Here is a 23245-nt window from a genome sequence, read left to right as displayed (position 1 = left end):
AGTTCTGTTACACCCAGTTACAAACCAGTGGTTTCTAAAAGCATTAAAATGTTAGATTGAATTTAGACATACTATAGATTACACCCATTTTGCATAATCTTTCATTTATGTCATACAAAGTGTGGGTTGTGTGCTGTTCTGTTATACAGTTTAACGGCAAACTTCATTTCATTCATTCATTCATTCATTTCAAATGATTCCGCTTTTGCAGATGCCAGTGATTGTGGGCAGTAAACTATTCTGAATCTCCTAAATTGTGGATTGTGTACTGAATCCTATTCTACCCTTTCAAGCTTAAGAATGCAGAATTTGCTGGAATCATTGGTAAAATGGCTCATCTGAGCTAAAACAAACATTTTGAATCGTAAAGAATGTGCATTCTTGTAATGCATTGAATTAGGATGATTATTTTTAAGTACCTTTTCAATACAATTAAGTTTTGCACCTAAGCTTCGTAAAAGAAACTAAGTTTCTTTTTATCGCCTGAATGAATTTAAGATGTCGCTTGACAATTTCTGAGCTGTGAGTGTCGCACTGTCCAATGAGAAACCTTAAGAACAGAAACGTAGACAGACGTTTTTTTCAGAATGTAATGAGTGACTAATTTCCGGTGCAATTTGCATTGCTTGTTCCGATGAAAAGCCTGTTTGCTTTAATTTAATATAGTCTGCCTGTGAATTGCCCTTGGTGCTCACTGTATTCCCCTCACACTTCCTCACATTTAATGAGAAAAGATGTCTTTGGAAAGGCACAGGTAGGCAGTGTCTTTGTTATGCAAGGTGAGTGGTAAAGGGTTTTGGTTCATGTTTTATGAATGCATTAGAATTGCTTTTGTAATTGAATTGTCTGGAGGATTTCATTTGATCCTACTGGATTGCCTGCACTGGAAGAGCCCTTTAATTTCCTTGTGGAGAGTAATCAGGTTGAGATGACCCGAGATAGCAACACTAAGGAATAATATGGGGGTGAGAATACGTTAGTGATAGTGAGAAGGTCGTTTTTTTTTTTTTTTAATGTCATAGAAACAATACACTGATTGTGTTTAAATAAAACTGGACAGCATTGTATATTCAGAAATGCTAATAAAATGCTGGTTTGATCGACTTCCCTGTGACATCAGTCACAGACATCTTAATACATATTTCCCTCATTAACATGCAAATCAATTTATAACTTTTTTGAAAATCTGGATTTTTGTTGTTGTTATTCTGTCTCTCACTGTTAAAATACACCTACCATTAAAATTATAGACTGATCATTTCTTTGTCAGTGGGCAAACGTACAAAACGTATCTTCCTACCTTTATTTTAGTACTCCATCCTTACTTCATAATTAACAACAGGGTATATTTTCTTCACCTAAAATGAACCCTAACAGTCTGCCATTGGTTATTAAGAAGCTCAACGAATCTTGGTTCAGTATAATTTAGGTGAATTATGAATGCAATTAGGTCTAATTCAGTTGTACTGAATGTCATTATATTGTAATACGATTTCTAAAAAAATGATATCAGCAGTGAAAGATTTAAATCCTACGTAATGCCTGTCTCCACCCAGTAACATGTCTTCTGTGTCACACTGTGCCGTGTGGTCCGTGGGGAGCCGAGTTTGAGGTAATAAAGCGCTCCTTTGAGAAGCACCCTAATGAGGTTGTGGAGTGAGAAAGCAAATGAAGTGCATTGTGGGAGCTGCATTTAATGAACCTTGGGCTCCCTCTAGAATTCTTGCTTCCTTAACCACCAAACTTGTTTTCATTTTTTTTAATTGTTATTCCTACAGTTGTGGAAAGAGTTGATCTTGATGTGCAGGACTCTCTGTGCGGTGTCTTCAGTTCAGCTTCTTGGTTTCTTAGTTGATTAAGCATTAAATGTGAGGCAGTCGTTTTGGAAATTAAAATGATAATTACTCTTGTACCAGATGATGAAAATAATAAAATATATATGTTAAAAAGTGTATTGGGAATGGACACAGACCATGTTGAGACCAACTGAGACACCCAAGACAAACTACGACAGATACAGGAGCCCCTCCCTTCTGAAATCTCACGTAAACTATTTCTCTAAATCCCAGACAAATTAATAAACTGGCACTGAAAAAGAAGGACAGGGATTCAAAAAACAGCTGTGTTTGCCATCAAAATTTGTAATTGGATAATTCACTCAACAGGGTGCTTTTTATCAAATGAAAACCTCTCCTGCTGAGAGAGGTTTGTGATGCTAAATGCTGACACTTCCAGTTGTTAAAGGTTGTGGTGAGATCTTGCCTGTCAGATGCTACAGGCGTCTGAGCCGTGGCGTTCTCAACAACTCCAAAACCTCTTACCTTAAATAGTTTGTCTCTACAAAAACAGAACTGAAGCAAAAGTTACAACTTCACTTTCTTCTGCTCTTGTAGTTTCAGGTCAGCGTTGGGTAAAAACTGATCTAACTTTCATTGCAGAAGTCTGCTCAATCTATAGTGTGTTCAGTAACATGTGACTCAGTACCATGACGGTAGAGGACTCTTCCTTCATTTCCCCTTGAATCCCATTAAGGAACTCACCTATGGAAGTTTAATGGTTGAGTACCCCTTGCAGGAGTATGATCTGTGATTTTAATGGTCTTGGCTTTTCCATGTTGTGAGCAAACTACATTTTGGAATGGATATGTGTTTCCTGCTTGGAGTTCATCAACAAGCTGTTCCCATGCTCAGTCCTATAGCCGCTATTTGACTGACTTCTCTACTGCCAATTTTATTTGAAGGCATGTTGAGGTCATTGGCTGGGTCAATATTCCATGTGACCTGTCACCCAACATTTTTACACTGTACTTAATGGGAATGATATTCAAAAACAACTGTTTTGTTGACTGACCACTCTGTTATTAGGCTATTGAAAATCATTGACTCAAGTATTTTTAGATCATTGGATTCTGTAATTTATTCTACAGTTCAGTCTTCCATACACAACTAATAAAATCAAACATTAGGCCAAATTAGTGATTTACCATAGTGCTACATTATTGAAGGAACTACAGTGAGGGAAAAAAGTATTTGATCCCCTGCTGATTTTGTACGTTTGCCCACTGACAAATAAATGATCAGTCTATAATTTTAATGATAGGTGTATTTCAACAGTGAGAGACAGAATAACAATAAAAAAATCCAGAAAAACGCATTTCAAAAAAGTTATAAATTGATTTGCATGTTAATGAAGGAAATAAGTATTTGACCCCTTCGACTTAGTACTTGGTGGCAAAACCCTTGTTGGCAATCACAGAGGTCAGACGTTTCTTGTAGTTGGCCACCAGGTTTGCACACATCTCAGGAGGGATTTTGTCCCACTCCTCTCCAAGTCATTAAGGTTTCGAGGCTGACGTTTTTGGCAACTCGAACCTTCAGCTCCCTCCACAGATTTTCTATGGGATTAAGGTCTGGAGACTGGCTAGGCCACTCCAGGACCTTAATGTGCTTCTTCTTGAGCCACTCCTTTGTTGCCTTGGCTGTGTGTTTTGGGTCATTGTCATGCTGGAATACCCATCCATGACCCATTTTCAATGCCCTGGCTGAGGGAAGGAGGTTCTCACCCAAGATTTGACGGTACATGGCCCCGTCCATCGTCCCTTTGATGCGGTGCAGTTGTCCTGTCCCCTTAGCAGAAAAACACCCCCAAAACATAATATTTCCACCTCCATGTTTGACGGTGGGGATGGTGTTCTTGGGGTCATTCCTCCTCCTCCAAACACGGCGAGTTGAGTTGATGCCAAAGAGCTCGATTTTGGTCTCATCTGACCACAACACTTTCACCCAGTTCTCCTCTGAATCATTCAGATCTTCATTGGCAAACTTCAGACGGGCCTGTACATGTGCTTTCTTGAGCAGGGGGACCTTGCGGGCGCTGCAGGATTTCAGTGCTTCACGGCGTAGTGTGTTACCAATTGTTTTCTTGGTGACTATGGTCCCAGCTGCCTTGAGATCATTAACATTTATTAATGCAGTTAACTTGCAATTTATGATTACCAAACTCTGAGTGTTTCAGTCAGTATATTAACAGTATCCTGTTAATGATGATGGCATTTAGCTACATACCTTCAAGCCTAAAACAATTCTGGTTACAGGCTGTAGTTATCAACTCCCTTAATCAATAACATGTATTTCCTGAATGCAGCCATTTTTCTGTACCCCCTTGTCAATATTTTAACAGGTTTCATAGATTGTGTCTTCTATATTTCAGCCAATTTCAACTCATAGCACTCTGTCTTCCTTTCTTGTCCATCCCTTCATTTCTTAGCATTTTTCTGCCCAGTGAATTGTCTGTTTTTTGTTAGGACACATTTTATTTCACTCACATCTAACTATTGTCAATAATCATTTTATGCTTACAGCTGGCAAGTGAAGCAATCAGAAGCATAATTGCTTGTTTTAACTCCTCAAGGTGACCAGTTTTTTTTTTTAATTTTTCATACTACATAACTTTACAATAAATTAATTAACTAACACTTTCTATTATATCAAAAAAGAAAATACATAGTGTTACAAGTTATTCGTGAATGTATTCAGTAAACAGTAGCAGATGTTGATGAGTTGAATTTGCTGACAATAATATGATGGTAAAACAAGTTTATTCTGTGTCTACAGATAAATAGTTTGACATTGTTGTTTTGGTTTCCATTCCATGTTCAGTGTTATAGAGGAACTAAAATCTCCAGGCACAATATTTCTCTAGAAGCACATTACAGCTGTGAAATATTATGCCATAAAATATTAAAGAGGTGGTTGCCCTAGTCGCTTTATCTTCAAAAGTTCCGCTGTGACGATTAAAATAAAGTCTCAGCCTAAACCATGGAGTTCATTATAAATTTTTTCTTCAGTGCTGCAGTTCTTGAATAATGATGCCATTTTAAATGTCGTCTCAGGAACCTCTCTTTCATTGGAACTAAGCCATATCTTTGTAATTCACAAGGATCTGATTATTTTCCTTCTTATGGTGTAAGCGCATATGTGAGAGACATCTGCGTTAGGTTATCTTCCTTTACTGGAATCATTATCAATTTCTTCTCAGTATTTGATGAATGTAACAGTACCAAAATACTGCACTTTCAAACAACTCGGAGGAAAACATGCTCAGGTTTAGCAATTTTAACAGTACTGATTAAAATGTATATTTATATGTATTTTTACAAGGTAACAAGGTGTTACCCAAATAAATCATCATAGCGACCCATTTACAAGCAGGGTATATCCATCAGGCTGGTTTTATTACCTTTGGGTAAGACCCACTTCTGATTTGTTTTGTAGTGAATTTAACCCTCTGTAACACAAATTATATTTTTTTGTAGAGTGCCTAAACAAGCCAAGTAATTTGTCTGTTTACTTACAGTAAAATGTATCTGATGTACTCTTTCTTTATTTGGCTTTTGAGGAATACTGCTGGATATTTAAGCTTATCATATGTCATAGTTTGTTCTAAATTATTCTGCCTTTGTCATTTTTTTCCATCTATAAAAAAAGGCTGTGCTTATAAAATTTCAGTCATCATCCCATTAAATAAATACATTCACAAGAAGCCAAAGAAGTTGGACAAAATAGGTCTTGTTGCTTAACCTAAATTCTTAACGACAGTTAAGAAGTTTTAATTCAGAAACCTTATTTAAGTGCCTAGACTGTAAATGTGCTTTCAGTCTTCCTAGGGTTGGAATTTTCGATTGCAAAGGAGATGAATATGTATCATGGTGCAGATGTTTTAAATTAATATTACTGTTTTCTGCATACCTACACTATGCTGTACCATTGGGATTAACTATTCATTTAAATCCCAATGAGCTACTAGTTTTGGAATAGCCATGACTGTTGTGTTACCATAATTGTGCAGGAAAATGGGTCAGTTAAGCTATGAAAATACATTCCCATACAAAAGGAATTAAAACAGTCAACATACAGCTGGTGTTGCAGACCTCCATTTGGCACTAGACTTCCACTGGGTAGTCCAAGACTAGCGCCAATCTGGGATTGTGAAACCAGCCCGTAAGGTTGAGCAAAGGACACTTTGTCATAAAATAGTTGCATGCTTGTCAAGTAACACTACTTTTTGTTGTGTTATGAACATGTAGTCTGCAGTTGTTCAGTTTTTCCCCAGTGTATGTTTTTGGTGGGCTGCCATTGGCCATTCCAGCCTGGATCATATAGAACCGTTTGCTCTCTACCAACTAATTCTGCAACTGGATATGTCTTGCTTCTCCCAGTGTGCCATGTGTTTAAATTCCAGTGCAGATAATTGAAGCCTTACCGAATGCAAATGCTAACAGATGCATTTAAACCAGATCCCCTACTCTTTGTCAGTGTCTAATAAAATGTATCGTGTTGTTTGCAGATGCTCGAGCCGAAGGCCGAGGGACGGTGTGATCGGGGGGAGGTGGCCTCGGAGGACGAGCAGCATGCAGGCAGTCCCTCTGAGGTTCCCATCTTGAGGAAAACAGAGGAAGAGAAATCCCCCCTGGAGGAGGAGAAGAAACCCATTGAGGAGATGAGTACTCCAGTGGAGGAGGAGAAGACCCCCATTGAAGAGCAGAAAACCCCCCCTACACCACCACTGTCCTCAGAAGGGGAGGACAACAAGAGCGCTGGGGGGGATTCGGGGAGCTGGCAAGGGGGCTGTGTGGAGGAGGAGGCGGTGGCGGTGCAGGATACAGGCAAGGGGGCAGAGCCAGAGGGGAAGGAGGAGCTGGAAAGCCCTGGAGACCAGTCGGATGCCGGGGCTGCATCCTTTGTTATCCCGGAGCTGAGAGTGGACCACTCCTTCAGCCATAGTGCAGACGACCTGTCATCCACAGCCGAGGGAGCCACTGACGAAGACGAGGAAGAGGAGGAGGAGGATGAGGAGGAGGAGGAAGAGGAGGACAGCGATGACAACTACCTGGAGCGCAGTGACAGCAAGCGGCGCAGCATGATCGAGTCATCGTCCTGCGAGAAGCACTGCAGCCTCAGTGTGCAGAACTCCCTCCGCCGGCGCACACACAGCGAAGGCAGCCTCCTGCAGGAGCCCAAGACCCAGTGCTTCACCTCCGACAATGCCATCAACTGCCTGGAGAGCGAGAGCAGCAAGGGCGGCTGGCTGCTCCCCTCGCCAAAGACCCTCAAGAAGGAACTGACCAAAAACGGTGGCTCCATGCACCAGCTGTGCCTCCTCTTCTCTGGACGCAAGGTAAACCACACTCTCACACACCATTCATTAAAGGATTGCCCATGTAAACTGATGTAGGTTACACAGTAGTAACTGAATCCACTGAAGATCTGTCTTGAAACTTCTGATGAAGGGTTTGTTAGGACAGAAAGTTTGCAGGCTTTTCAAGGGCACCCCAATCTATATTTAAAGACTCGCACAAGCTCCCACACTGTGAATACTCCTGTGCTAAGCACTTCCAGGTGCATGCTGGGGTAAAAAAACAGCAATTAGGACTGAGAGGCATTTATTCCTTTCTTCACTGGGGATAATGGTCTAAATCTGGAGAGAAGGAAAAAGAATCATTCATGTTATGTTTGCTCCCAGGGATTTTCATGCTGGTGGGATGAAAGAGTAAGAGATGTCAGTGTTCCACCTGTCCACGCTAATAGTCTCTCTTCCCTTAAGACCATGACAACCACATCTTTCATTTAATATAGCATTGCATTCAGAGGTCCCTGTATATGCACTGGCACCAGTTTTACACACTGCTGTTGCCCCTGACACCACCGGCATTAACTGAAGATGTAATATGTCAGTGCCAGATTCGGTTGATCTGCATGTCTGAATTATTATAATTCTTCTTTCTCTGAAAACCATCTTAAGACAAAACAATGCATCACACAAGTTTAATGAGATTCAATGAGTTTAGTCAGTTTTTAAGTTTTTGGAGGCTGAAAGTAAAGGCACAAGGGAATACGCCAGATTGAACAACAAATATAAAAACATACCTGAGGGAAAGAAGTGTGAATTAAAATTTGATATACACTACTGGAAGGGAAAATATAAATAAAATGGAAAAACCATAGCTTGAAGCAATTAAAAAATTGATTGTGCAGTAAACATCTCTCCTTAAGGGAGCGACTTTTGATGTCGGAGGAATAAGTTGTTTATTCTGTTGGTGTGGAAATATATTCTACAGCAAACTGTGACTCTATTTTGCTGCAGCGCAAGGACAAAAGAATGTCTGTTTCTGAGAACTGCTAGCGTTTCCGCTCCATGATGACTTGATTGCTTTTAATGATCTGGCTCTTTAATATCCCAACACCGCGCCAGTCTTCGTGTTGGGATGATCTGCCGACGCAGGTTTCCATCAAGCGGTGAGCGAACTCAGGACAAAACAAAAACAATAAAAATAACAACTCCCATCACAGCAAAGGTAATCAAAGAATTCCCCGGTCTCCATAAACCATTCACCCATGGCTGAAACAATCCAATTAAACCATTAACTGGATTCATTGTCAGCCTTTCTTGTTTTTCTTCAGCTGTTCTTTATAATACTCATTGCACACAATTCACAGTTAAGGAATTTATTTTTCACAAAATGCACTAAACGCAAAAGGTATTTAGTGCATTGTTAGTACAGTTATACATATTTGACCTTCACTTTATCTGGATCAGACTTCGTGGTACTTCTTGTCAGTCTTTCTTAGCTGATCTTTCTGAAGGCTACAGCACTTCTCTCGCCTGCTTTATTGAACAGTACAAGGGGGCTTCTTCCCCTCTCTTCCTTTCCTTCTGCTTTTCCCTCATTCATCTAAGTAAACCATTTCTTCTAAAAACTAAACTGAATATTTATCAAATCCTGATCTGTCCAGTAAATGTTTTTACACAAAACAGTGTCTTTAACATCAGTGTTGATTTAACTTACATGTAAAAGAATGACTGGAATGCAAATGCTTTTTTACTTGCACAAAATAAGTTATTGTAAATCATTCAGGCACATTCGTAACTGCTGTGTTAGTTCTTGTCTCCACCTTGTGGTAACTTTGAGAGAGAATCTCAAATGAGATTAAAGGTTTGGAAATAACATGATAAGTTTATATAAAAAACATCTTGGTGCTCTTATTGCTAAGAATTACCCTTAAAATAAAACTATAACTGTCATTACTGTTGCTTTAGCTCTTACTAATAGCAATGCTACTGCTACTTCTACTACTACTAATAATTTCTTACCCCACAACCCATTTGGTAGATATGTAAGCAGGCCATGGGGTAGGGTTAGGATGAGTAGGTTAGATATTTTGGATAGTTACAAGAAACAAGTTATTAGACTTCCATGGTTCCTTTGTGCGTTTAAAGTAGCCCCCAGCTAAACTAAAAACAGTTTCACTGCAATTTTAATCCATAGAAGGTATTTTATAATTTGACTATTACATTACACTACTAAGGGGACATGCCTTTTGTAGTGTATCGGAAAATTAGGAATTCTAATATTTGCACCTCAAGGATTGGACAGAAAGAGAAAGATCATTATCATTAGATAATCATTGGACTGCTTCCAAATACTTCTGTACCTGCTATTATAGAAAGCAGCACTGTTTAGACAGAGGGTCAAAGCAACACTGGAGAAACTAGCCTGGGGCAACAGTGGCTTTTCAGTGACTCAAACAGATGGCCAGCCCTGATTCATGCAAAGACTTAGAGAATAAATGACAGCAGATGTCCATTTTAGAAGGCTCACTGCAGGCTGCGTTGGAGGTCATTAAAGACCGTGCAGCACAAGGAAGTGAATCAGTCCGTAATGTCATAAAGATGTTCAAGAAGCACTGTTGTGTTGAATAGGAGCAGTGTGGTTAGTGCTGAGGGCCAGACTCCCGGGAGAAATTCTGCGCTGCGTTTGTGCCGTGATATTTGGAGGTAACAATGTTCCATGACTGTGGCTTTTTGTCCTGAAACCATTTCCTTAACATCAGCCACTTTATCCTGCCTAACAGAACTTCTTCCCACTTTGGTCGGGAATCGTAATAGGTTTAACTGGCAAATGTGTAACACATTGCTTGTGAAGGACAGGAACACAATGGGGTTTGGAAGTCATACAAAAATAAGCCTCTGATTCAAACGCTGACTTTTATGAGAAATCATATTCACAAATGTTGACAGCCATTAACATTTTGTTTAAAAATACTTTTAGGTGTATTTAATCTTGCAATTTGAAGTATCCTTAAAACTTAATCCAGATATTTATTCTTATAACAAACAGATATACCCATTCAGGCAGCACCTTGAAAATGAGTTGTAGACATTGAAATTGTACACATCAAATTTCGAACAGTGCACCATAAGTATTTATTTCTGCAGTCGGCTAACGCAGACAACCACATATAATTTATTTATTAGCAGACGCCCTTATCTAGCCTTATCCTTATTTACCATCTGTCCTTTATTGTGGACTTTACTAGGTGTTACCCTGGTGTTTCCTCATGGTGCTGGTGAATTTGTAATGGTAATACCTAATAGCATTTATTGCTGACGAGCATGAGTTTAGTATGTAGTAGAAACCATTTACTTAGTGAAAAGAGAATTTGGTTAACGGAATCCCCAGTATCATTCATCACTGTTAAATCTCCCTCATTTTGCCAGTTTATTGTTGGTGCCTGAAGTCTAAACATTATTAATCTATTATTATTTTGTCTGTCATTCATTTCCTCTCAAACACCACTAGAGGGCGCTGCAGATTAAGTGTACTGTGCCTGTAAAACTGGACTGGTGTGTAAAAGTACAGCTCCAGACCGTTCATTTTAAGTTTCTGTTGTTTAATCTTTGAAGACTGTGTGTTTTGCTTTGGTTTTAAACTGAAGTAGTCTCTCTGAAATAAATTTGTAGGGTATTTTCATTTATTAGCACAACTTTTTGTCTTCGTCAACAACTACTTGAAAAGCATTCAACCTGAAAGGACCTATTTTCATTAAATAAACAGAGCTCTTCAGATCACTGTTGCAGATCAGTAGTACATGGTAGCCTGCCCCATAAAGATAAAAAATTAAAAGTTCCTCCCGAATTTGCTCCTTAAATGGTATTCTCTTCATGGTGGAAAGAATGTGATTTCAATCCTGATGTGTTGGACTTGGCAGATTGCTTTGTAATTTTACTACCTTCTGGCGTCATCATTTCAACTTTATACAGCTGTGGACCTCCATTATTTAATCCCTGTCTCTTTCTCTTGATACATTATCCTCATCTCCATCCATGTGTAATAAAAGCTACCTTTTAACCTAACTGTGTCCTTTAAAAATATATATTTTAATAGTGAAAGAATCCAACAATTGGTTTGATCATTGTATCTGACAGACGGAAAAAAATATTATCTTTTGGATTTGTTTTAATTTCGTAGGCTGTTTGTCAAACCAAGTGCTGTGAGAATATTTCCAGTTATGTCATGCTACATATGTTTCAAATAATTCATCCAAGTTATAAAAAAATGTGCATCAGATTATTTTTACTTATGTGGACAGAAGTCATAGCTATAAATACTTTGGATTCCATGTTCCAAAAATAAACTGCCACATGTCATCAGAATAGTGCTTTTAGACAATGATGAGATGATAATTTAGAAATGTTTTACACATTGAGCAATTTTATTACAACTTCCATGAATCTTTTAAGTTTCATTTTGATTTATTAATTCATGCATGCGTTTTTCACTACTTTTTCCAATGTAGATGTTTCAAGTATAATGCTATTAATAGCTTTCATTCCTCTTAATTCTGCATGTTGTTGTCATAACTATAGGTGTTTAACTGTATCAAATCACATTACTGTGGAACCATTTTTAAATTTAAACATTCAAGTTAAGAGACCAGACAAATTGTTCTTTCAATTATTACTTTGTTTACACACAAGTCTAGTCTGCCTTAAGAGGTGGAAGTCCTTTGCTGTTTCATCAGATAAAGCATCTTATCCACTTGGGATTATCTCTCATCAATCCAAATTAAACATCTGCTTCAGTTTGCATCAACGCGTTGTGCATTACGTTGTCTTCCTGGAAACGAGACGGCGACAAATGCGGGGGAGTGTTTATTGAGGCTCTGTAGGCCATGCAGGCCCAGTGATTTCTGACAGGTCTGCCATAAACACTTTTATTTGCTTCTTTGATCTCGCCTAATGTTTGTTAATAGTTTGGTCTTACCCCTTGTAATATAAACATTTTTTCTTTATCATTTCTATTAAATTAACTTTTATAAGGAATGGTAATACTAGTAATGGTGCATACATACGCACATGTATGTGTGTTTGCACGTGTATAGATCTCATAGAAAGCAATATATGATGCAATGTGTGTGGCCAAATATATTTACACACGCACACTTTTCAAGTCCAGTCTGCTTTAATAACGCTAGTGAGTGACAAAGATGCAGCTGAAATACATCGGAATGCACCTTCAATGTTTAGATTCCCATTTAAAAAGGACTTTGGTATCTAAACAGGATGCGTTACAAGTGTACTAATGCTTTTGCATTGTTTTGAAATGATTTATGAAGAGTTACGATGCAAGAACATGCATGTTTAACACTGTGGTTTCCTTTTTGTGGCAATTAAAACTCAGTGCAGTGACATAATTACAATCACATTAATACCTGTTATTGATACTGTTTTCTGTCCTTGACATCAATTTAATGCTTTAGTTTGCAGTTGTAAGGAGTTTTTTATAATTGCAACTGTTATTATTATTACTATATAATTTGTGACCTTTTTTTTTTTTTTCTAAGGTAATTTACAAGCAAGACGGGGGGTATCTCTTGACAATCAAATCTAGTGCCCAATATAGGTACCAAGGTTGAATTTACAGGTTTAACCAAATTTAACAGAAGCATCTTTCCTGTAAAGAAACAATAGACACTCCCTTTTGAATATATATTATTTTCAACTAAAATAAATGTGCGCTACAAACGCAATCAAAAGGCAGTATTTGGATCCACATAGCAACAATCTCTAGCAGAAAGAGTGTGTGATGAAAGCACTTAACAGCAGCATTGAAAACGCCAGTGACTCCCTGTGGGATTGACGTACAACTAAGTCAGAGCACAAGAGTAGGAAACTTAACCCAGGCCATTAACAAACTAAACAAATGAGGCTACGACCTGTATAATGTAATAGCCCTCCATTAATCCACATGCTGTGTACAGTGTTTATTTAACTATTAATCCATAATTACTATTCATTTTTTGGGTTGCTTTTGGCTTTTTTTTTTGTCTTTTACCTTTGTAATAGGAACATGCATTTTCCAAGTCAAAAAACAAGTTTTAAGTTTGTTTGATACTGTTAATTGTAGCAAAATAACATACTGTACTAATAATATAAAAGCTGGTGCCAATGTGATTTTCTTTATATTATGTCTGTATATGTGTGTGTGTGTGTATGTATATATATTTGTGTGTTTGTATATAAATATGTATACATCTACACAGATACATAGTAGTTATTAGTATATTGCTGTATCTGTATTGGAAGTGGTTTAGAAGGTTATCCCAGACACTCCCATATCTGCACAAACCAAGATAGGCCAGTAATATTATTCCTGTAAACCCTGCTGATATTAGTGTAAATAGTTCTGACAAGTGGGATAAAGTAACGGGTGTCGGAGACATGCGATTGATATACACCAGAAATGTGGTGTGTCTGTGAGAGGACAATGTGTGCCATTTGCAATTTCAAAAGCCCTTAAGTTGTTGCTAATACATTAAGCTATGCAGATCTATAGCTGCTATCTCCCCTGGCAGTAATAGGTCTCATGGGATGGTCAAAGTGGAAGTTTTCTCTAAACACCATAGTCATTATTTAAGCTTATCTTTAACCTTTGTTGTTTTGAAGTTGTTACCCTAATACTACTAATTAAATAACCAGGTTGCTTCGTTACACCAAAGTATCACAAGTATCATCACTCACACAGAATAAATATGGATACATTGTAATGTACATCACGAGAAGACCAATCTACCCAAGCACGTCATTTTTCTTTCTCTCTCTCTCTCTCTGATGTACACCAATCAGCCATATTATGACCACCTGCCTAATATTGTGTAGGTCCCACTTTTGCAGCCAAAACAGCCCTGACCCGTCGAGGCATGGACTCCACTAGACCTCTGAAGGTGTGCTGTGGTATCTGGCACCAAGACGTTAGCAGCAGATCCTTTAAGTCCTGTAAGTTGCGAGGTGGGGCCTCCATGGATCGGACTTGTTTGTCCAGCACATCCCACAGATGCTCAATTGGATTGAGATCTGGGGAATTTGGCGGCCAAGTCAACACCTTGAACTCGTGATTCATCAGACCAGGCCACCTTCTCCAGTTCTGATGCTCACGTGCCCATTGTAGGCGCCTTCGGCAGTGGACAGGGGTCAGCATGGGCACCCTGACTGGTCTGCGGCTACGCAGCCCCATACGCAACAAACTGCGATGCACTGTGTGTTCTGTCACCTTTCTATCAGAACCAGCATGAACTTTTTCAGCAATTTGAGCTACAGTAGGTCGTCTGTTGGATCGGACCACAAGGGCCAGCCTTCGCTCCCCACGTGCATCAGTGAGCCTTGGCCACCCATGACCCTGTCACCGGTTCACCGCTTTTCCTTCCTTGGACCACTTTTGATAGGTACTGACCACTGCAGACTGGGAACACCCCACAAGAGCTGCGGTTTTGGAGATGCTCTGACCCTGTTGTATAGCCATCACAATTTGGCCCTTGTCAAAGCCTCTCAGATCCTTACGCTTGCCCATTTTTCCTGCTTCTAACACATCAACTTTGAGGACAAAATGTTCACTTGCTGCCTAATATATCCCACCCACTGACAGGTGCCATGATAACGAGATTATCAGTGTTATTCACTTCACCTGTCAGTGGTCATAATGTTATAGCTGATTGGTGTATGTAACAGTAAAATGTAATTAATAGAATAATTGCAAATGCTTTTGCTGTACTAGTGGTTCAAAGTGATCTTTGTTTTAAGTGATTCTCTTTTTAGTTAGGACCAGTGTATTTACTGACAGTCACCGCCAACACCAGCAGACACTCTGTGCGGTCTATTGTCAGTCTGGTACTTTTGAGTCACTCCCAGCTGTGTCGCTTTTAGACATCATCTGTTACAGAACTGCAATTGCCTTATTCTACATCATCAAGACCTCTTTTTATCACTTTGGAGGTGTTGACATCTTTATTACTCCTAGTATTGCTTTTTGCTGTTCTTAGCCCTACCTTTATATGACTGCAGCTCGAAAGGGATAGGGCTGCCCTGAGCACAGTCAGACTTGGGCTTGCGGTTTTGACGACTTCTCACTGGTTGCTTCCTTCCGGCTAAGCAATCCAAGGCGGTTGTGACCCTTGTGTGGCGTCGGGGAAAAACGGCTTTTCATAGGGAAACAGCTGCTCGGTTTCCTGCCTAAAGCACCTGTTCTTACAGAAAGCACTGATTTAACAGTGAGCGGCTTCACATCTTCCTTTAAACAGCTGTGGGGTTACAGTTAGATTTTTTCCTAACTGATGTTCTCGCCACTTAAGCCTCTGAGTTTTTATCGCCTCTCCAATATGTAATGTACCTGTTGCTAAATTAGAATAAAGATTATGGTAAGCATTAAAGATGGGATTGCTACTGACTTTCCATTTGTGTCGAGTTGTTGTGAGGTTGTAGTGGAGGTTTAGATATCCATCCCATTATTAACCCTAGCTAGAGGCAGAACCCCAATCCCCAATGTAGTCAGTTTTAGTTTTAGTGCAAGCCTGCAATGGGTACTAAGGCCCTGCTCTGAAAGTGGAAGGGATAATGTCTGGTCCTGCTAAAGACTTATCTGGGCCAAACTCTCTTCTGTAGCAAAGAGGGGTTAATTGGATAGTTTAATAGGACAGTAAGCCAGCACACTTGTGTGGTAAACGAAACTGCGATCTTTGCTATGTACCCACTGTTTAACTGCACAGAGCAATGCCCTCCTGCCTAGTGAAACAAGGCTTCTGCAGGCTGTTCTAATCATTGGCCCACCTTCCCTGAGCCCGGTGATGTACTTAACAGCTTTAAACGGAGGGATTAACGCACACTCTAATTTTATGCTTCCTGTTTCATTCGCTGGGTCCAGTTTTCTTTTCCTTTTTTAATTTACTAATACATGCAACACTAAATTTAGTCACTTCCTCTCATTGTGAAATATATGAATGGCTTATATGAAGGGGTTTATAAAGGTGCACCACAGAAGGGTTTTTGATGTAGGATTTATTTTTAGGCTGCCTGCACTTAAATCATAGCACAAATCCTGTGAAAAAAATTTGGGGGACGGATTCTTACAAAATGATTATATAATAATTATGCTGAAATTCATCTTTTTAAAAGCAGATTTAATAACACTCATTTGTACACATTTATAATGCCGAAATTGGAAAGAGGACCGAAAGAGTGACGTATCCATCTGATGTGTAAAACAAACAGTGGAGCTCAGCCTCCCATCAAACCTCAAAACTGGGCTGCATCATTAGCAACCTGCCCTCTTCATCTGCCATACTCAACATTGATATAGGTTTTAGGGAACTGATACAGCAACTGACCATGGGTTTATGCATTCACCTTTAGTAGAACTATTAGGTAAGCTATTGTCCAAAACTTTAAATTGCTTGAATGCAAAGCTGCCAACTATCAAGTCAAGGAGGGAATAGTTAAGTACAGTATATTTTTTGTATATCTGTTTGCTTGTGTGTGACATCTCATTTTGAGGTCATGCCAGCAAAGCTTCTAATTTCATCATTCCATCTTTTATGTGGTTATCTTCTAGGTTGAATAGATGAGAAAAATCCTAGAAGACAACCACACACACATACACACAATTGTATTTCTGTAACGGTTCAAATGAAATCCCTCATGCTTTATTCCAATGAAAATATCGAGTTCTTATGAACACAATCAATTGCAGTAACTCGAGAACGACAGTGTAAAGATTTCCCCCTGAGAAGATTTGGACCAGAATCGTATTATGACTGACTGTACGCAAGTGTTTGTGTAGTGGCTCTTAATACAAAGTGATAATTTCCTGCAGCAGCACTCCTTCCTGTAACTTATTTTGTTATGAATCATGCTGGTGGGCACTGGAAAAAAGGAGTATGTAAATACAGTGGAAATGGGTGGGTTTTTCAACAAAAATGTAACTTTGTTAAATCTTTTAGGCGACTTCAAATGTAAGAGGAAAATTTAAATCTGCCTACTCAGACCACAGTCTTTGATTTTCTTTCTCATACCACCATAGTGATTTCCTGTAGTTGTCGTAAGCTTCGTGGGGTCTGTTTGGGGAGTGTGGCTTTTGAATGGGGTCTTTTTCTAGGTAGCAGTATGTACTGGCTCACTTCATTCGGAAACAGAGAAAGAAAGATCAAAAACCTCACACCCAAACCATTTTCCATGGACGGGGGGGTTTCGCTAAAATGTGGCAAATTGAGTTAGGTTGTACTACATCAGTATTTAGCATTTTCTCCAAATGTCACTTGGATATGCAATTCGTTTCAGCAGAAAATAATCCAGAAAATAATAAATACAACAGAAGGCAATTAGAATATAAAATAAGAATAATTCTAGATTGTTCAATTTACTGTTTGGTTATCTAGTCTAGTTATTTATCCACCATTGTTCCCCGGCAGTCCTCCAGGGTGATACAAATGCCATTTGATCCGGAAATAGCGACAATGTTTATGCCTTTTGTTTCAGACACAAATTCGTATTTAATGATTTCAAATTATATCAATGTTTTCTTTTTAATGATTTTCAAAAACAATATTTATTTTCTCCAGCTGGAGTAAACCATTCCCACTTAGCTGCTGTTTGGCAAATGGGGAGAATGAGGTAACTGCAGTGGTGGTTTTAGGGTCATTTGTAATGGTGTGATAAGATCTAAAGCCCCCCCTTAAAAAAAAAAAAGACTTGCATTTTACAGAAAAAAGGTTTTATATTCTGTTAATATGAATCATTTTGTATTACTGGTATTTAGAGATAAGCAAATGCATTTTGTCACCAAGGCTTAGGGACAGGGTGGTCTGTGGAAGTGTTTTCATCAGCTGAGTCGTCCGCAGGCCACAAAAAGGTTGAGAATTATGTTTATAGAGTTTTATATGGTGACCACAAGAATATTCATAATCCACCATTAGTCAGCAATATGTGTTTTTCTTTTTAAGCTTATTAAGCTATAACAGAGCTCTCACATAGTATATGAATTGTGTGAATTGGCTGGTCCACGTCAGGTATTAAAAATAAAAAACTAAATGCTAATTTGGCAGTGTATTTTAATTTGTTTAGGGGATATTTTGATCTTTTAAACATTTTAAGTAAATCAATTTTGGGGGGGGAAGAATGCTTTAAGCATCCTATTTTCCGTGTCTGAAAATAGCTGAAGACAATGAAGTTCTGGGAAAGAGAACAACACAACTTATTCTTGCCAACAAAAGAATGCAAAACATCAGTAAGAGCCCAAATTTACACAGAAGCACTTTTTTTTATAAATATTAATCAATATCCATTAAGATGCTATGCCATGCTTTTAACACTAAAGCCTCTAGTATACTGCACTGTAGCACTGAATGTGTTCCTTCTGACGTGGGTGAAACTGACAGTCAAATGTAAACCACTTCTGAAAGCCATAAATATGTATTTCCCATAATCCTTTACCCACATGCTGTTGTATTTTCTTTCCCCTTGCATGTCATGTCCTTTCATTTCTGTTGCTGGCTTTCTGTCGTGCCCTTTACCCTTATGTACATATTAGTTCCCCCCAGCATCTGTGTTGTTCTAATATCAGCTAGTTATATTTGACAGATTAAATAAAGATCTGTTTATATGTCCTCTGGACTGTAGTCTGCATGCAGTGGCTTAGATACTGTTTTTCCTGTGTGGTCCAACAGCATTGACTAAACACTGTCATTTTGTGGCCAAACCTTTTTTTTTATTTTTTATTCATTGGTAAATACATTTTTAAGCATGAGGTCATAATATGTATATAAAGTCACCGCTAAGCAAATTATCATATTTTTGTCATTATTTTTCCTCATACATATGTTAGATGATGGCTGATAAAGTACTTTGAGAATGCAGGAACATGTGCCTATACTGTTGGCTGGATCATAGAAAAAGCAGGGCGCAACCATGTGCTTTCCTCTTATTGCATCTATAATGATTTAAAGTTACATAACTCTCTGAGGACACCAAGCAATCACAGCTCAGATCCAGGCTTCACTTCCTGGGCAACTGGGAAATCACTGGGGATATGGCTCCAACGCCTTAACAATTACACCCCTGGCAAACTAATGGGGACCTAAAGCTCAGTCTTCAGAGCACACTTCCACAATCACTCTCTCCTTCAGCTTCATGTATACCACTGACAACCAGCAAATATTCATTCTGTTGTTTTCAGAATACAGTATTCAGATATGACTTTATATCAAACTCGATTTCAGCAAACACTGATTTATATTTCATGTATATAAATACTTACATTTCAATATACGTTAATATATTTCAAAATGTTTTGCAATGTATTCTGGGGCTCTTTTTGCATAAAGTAATTTAGTCATAAAACTGTTTCAGGATTTCTACCTTTTATATATCTTTCCTGTTAGGGTGTAGGTCATAGAGACCCCTCAGTCAGCATGCAGCGGTTTGTCCTGGACAGCACGCAGCCGGACATTTTACTCGAGATACAGTCGTCTAGCCCTGCCTGAATATGCAGGCGGCCTGTTTTGATCCACATGTTGGATGTGATGGATTGCTGCATTGCGGTTAGGGTTCCCTGATATTATTAGTAGTAATAGTAAAAATCTCAGGCCCTGGAAAGGGCACGATGCTTCCAAAAATAAAGCTACTCATGTCAGGTTTCACAATAAGCTGTAACACAAGGAACAGCAAATGACAATCTTGATAAGTACAACTCCAATGTGTTTGCTTAAAGTTCAAGGCTGACGTACTGGAAACCTGTTGCCCCAAAAATATAACACAAGCAGCGCTGTTTTTTGTTTTTCATAGATAAGGCCAATGTCAGTTGTTAGTGTTTTTGTTGATACTTTTAAGCACAAAGTGTCTCTGTTCTTTTTGTATGTTTTTTTTTATTATTTGTTTGTTATATTATCTGTTTTGTGTGTGTGTATACTAATTTGTGCATGATAATTATAACATCATTTTAACATAATTATATCATATAGCATGATTAATATAATAAGTGAAAGCATAATACAAATGTGCATAACATTGTTTCTGTAGTTTATATGTATGTGTGTGCATATATATACACAGACAGATAGCTATAGACACACACAAACATACAACAGCTCCCACTGTAAAATGTGTAGGAAGTATCATTATTACACTAGCTTGTATAATGTTCATAAGGCTCGGTTTGCAGGGGGGTACTCCCCAGTTTAAAGGTTAAATATAATAATAAAAGCAGTAATGGAGATATTATGATTCTCCAGTCAAAAATATATTTCTTGGGAGATTTAAGGTTGCGGGAGCAGTTCCTTGTTTAGGAAATGTCTAGTTTAACTTCAAGTGGGTTTAAAAGAGGAATTCCTTATTGTATTTATTTATTGACTCATTTTACACTGGATGAGAACTGGCAATGTTTCTACAATTTCCGAGTACATTAAACAGACGTCTCAAACACTGCCGTTTGGCTCTCATGGCACTCTTTTCCCATTGAACAGCACTTAGCACCTTTTGCTACTTAAGTGATGATTACCCTTCTCCCACTTGTACCATTTTCTAAGTAAAATATTGTATATTTTATAAGTCTGCATATTGTAAGAAAAATGCACATGAATTGAAGAAATTATGAATAACATTAACAGAAAATGTGTGTGCGTGCGCATGCAAGAATTACAAGCAATCCATGCTTTCTGAGATGCATCTAAAACATTTTTATGCTGGACTTAAAACTGGTCTGGCGTTCAGGTGTTAGAAGCATCTTCATTTTTCTTTTCTGAAGAAAACATTGCTATAGTCAATGTAAAGCTCACTCAACAAATACATCTAAACCTATTTGGGATCCAGCCAAACCCAGTAGAAATCTGTAAGTTAAGTTCAAGAATTGCATAATTCCGAGTTTGTGCACCATTTGCTTTTGGTTGTTGTGTTCTTCTTTAAACACCCTCTCAATTACCAGAGACTGAGCACAGAGTGGGCATCGCTTCTGAAGCCGCCTTCAGCATTATAGGAATCCAACCACCCACAACCGCTCCCTGAACTCATAGTGCAGTGGTGCATCTGATATCGTCTCCTGCCTGTACAGCAGTATGCAATGCTTAAACACATGATCAGCATTGACAAGGTGCAGTTTAAATTAGAAAGCCCATGCCACATGAAAATCCACAGGGGTTAGCAACTCACAAGAATGCATGTGTCTACGTGACTGTGGTGGCAGTCTGCAATGGTTCAAGGAACACTTTGTTGAACCAGTTTACTGTCCTAAAAACTTTATTGTATCAAAACTTTTTTAGTATTTACTCAAGTGGAGTTTATATGAATATGAGTATGAATAAATGGATGGTTACAATTTATTTGAAGTATCGTATGCTCATTAGGTAGTGAAATATGCATCAGTAACTTCTGCTGCATAGTCACTTACAGTAGGGCCTAGTTTTTACCTCTAATGGTTGGAATACAGGTAGGTAAAGTAACATTTTCATGATAAGGCAGAGTGAGTTGGCAGATCCAGGGTTTACAGCAGGCACTTCCTAGTAACAAGCAGTTTACCTTTACTGCTGGACCACCTACCTTCCCTAAGAGACTTATCCTCGATTTTGTTTGTTTTTTGTTAAATGAGAGAGAGACATTTACATCAGCATTATGAAGAGTTTATACACATTACGAACCAATAACAAGCAATACACAGTGTTACTGCCTAATGTGGCACAGTTCACATCGACTGTTGTCTGTTCTCGGGAAGAATAAATCGGGGAGTAGCAGGAGCCGCCAACAGGCAATCCGAACAGGTCATCTCTCTTTATGATTACTGGAAATACAGTTCATTTTTTACCTCATAAGTCCAAAACGTGCGGATTCATAACACACAGCGAGCGTGCCAAGTACAGTCAGTGTCCACATCTCTGCCATTGACGTGAAGACGGCGGGTCGTTCCTCGTTTCGACAGGCCCTCTCCTGTAGTATTGGTCACAGTGACTTCAGAGAGAGTAAATTGGCGATGATGGAGAAGTTTATTTTGATTCTGGTTTGATACCTGTTGCTATAACAGTACCACGGCCTTCGCATCAGATTTTATGGAATGACATCAGCAGGCTTCACTTCTCTGAACCTGCTGTTTAGTTAAAGGGTGAAACGCAGCCGAGCTGAGCATAAGCAGCAGGGCTTGAATTCTGATTCATCCTGTCACATGTATATAAATAGGCTGAACATATGCCAGTGTTTGTTTCATGGAGTGCTTTCTGTTGCCATGACACCCTACAACAGTATTTATAAACAAAATGGCCTATCACAAGTGTATTTTATAGGTTGTTTGGGCATTTCCTTCTTGCATTCGATTATCTACCCATGGGTGTCGATACTTGCACCCTCTAACCCAGGGGAAGTGTAAAGAATGTGCGCACACCTGATGTAGGATAAATACCTCTCTATGTATCTGTTACCTGTTAAGTGAAGAAAAAACGTATCAGAATCCAAAGCTATTAACATTATGCAACAGTTATTACCGTAGTAGTAGTATAAAGGTTTTGTGTATTTGTGCTTTTAGGTTCCAGTATGTGTATAACACTTAGTTACCAAATCGCATATTCTAGCTGCCCTTCATGCCACTCCAGTATATATACCATTTTGTATGTAGTGTGTAAGTACTACATACATTCTTGTCTGTGTGTCTGTAACAGGATCACAACAGAAGCCAGGGAAAAGCAAACATGTGCTGTGTGTACACATGCACAATCGATGACACCAAAGGAAAGTGCATCCCATTCATAGTCTCTCTCTGTTGGTCTCTCTGTTATTAATTCCAACAATAGAAAGCCACCCAGGCCAACGTCAAGTTTTGCTTATTTTTTTATTATTAAAAACCACCAAGGCTGTCTCTCTGGTGTGTATGATGTCATAGCTGCACTTTTATTGCATTGTTATTAAAATGACCATATAAGATCAGATCTTTATTATAAAGAAGAGCCACACAAAACCTGTCACCATGTGTTTTTTAATTTCCTGAAAAAGAAAAAAGATTAAAAAATAAAAGTACAAGTGAACCCTGAGTCCTGTTTGCTTTGAAGGTCTGTATATTGACACAATTGATACAATTCTTGGGGGGGGGGGTGGACAACAATAAACA

The 23245-nt window shown here is 38.6% G+C and overlaps 1 protein-coding gene across 1 annotated transcript in view; it reads left to right on the top strand.

The window, feature by feature from the left end:
* The window catches only part of LOC136758465 (regulator of G-protein signaling 3), a 217529-nt gene that overhangs the window by 173624 nt on the left and 20660 nt on the right, over positions 1-23245 (top strand). Inside the window, exon 20 of the mRNA XM_066712845.1 lies at positions 6346-7176. Within this exon, the coding sequence (XP_066568942.1) occupies positions 6346-7176 (831 nt within the window). The remainder of the gene's footprint in view (positions 1-6345; positions 7177-23245) is intronic.

Source organism: Amia ocellicauda, chromosome 9 (assembly GCF_036373705.1).
Source record: "Amia ocellicauda isolate fAmiCal2 chromosome 9, fAmiCal2.hap1, whole genome shotgun sequence".
Taxonomy (NCBI): Eukaryota; Metazoa; Chordata; class Actinopteri; order Amiiformes; family Amiidae; genus Amia; species Amia ocellicauda.
Note: the sequence above shows the minus strand (reverse complement) of the source record. Positions and strands in the feature narration are given on the sequence as shown.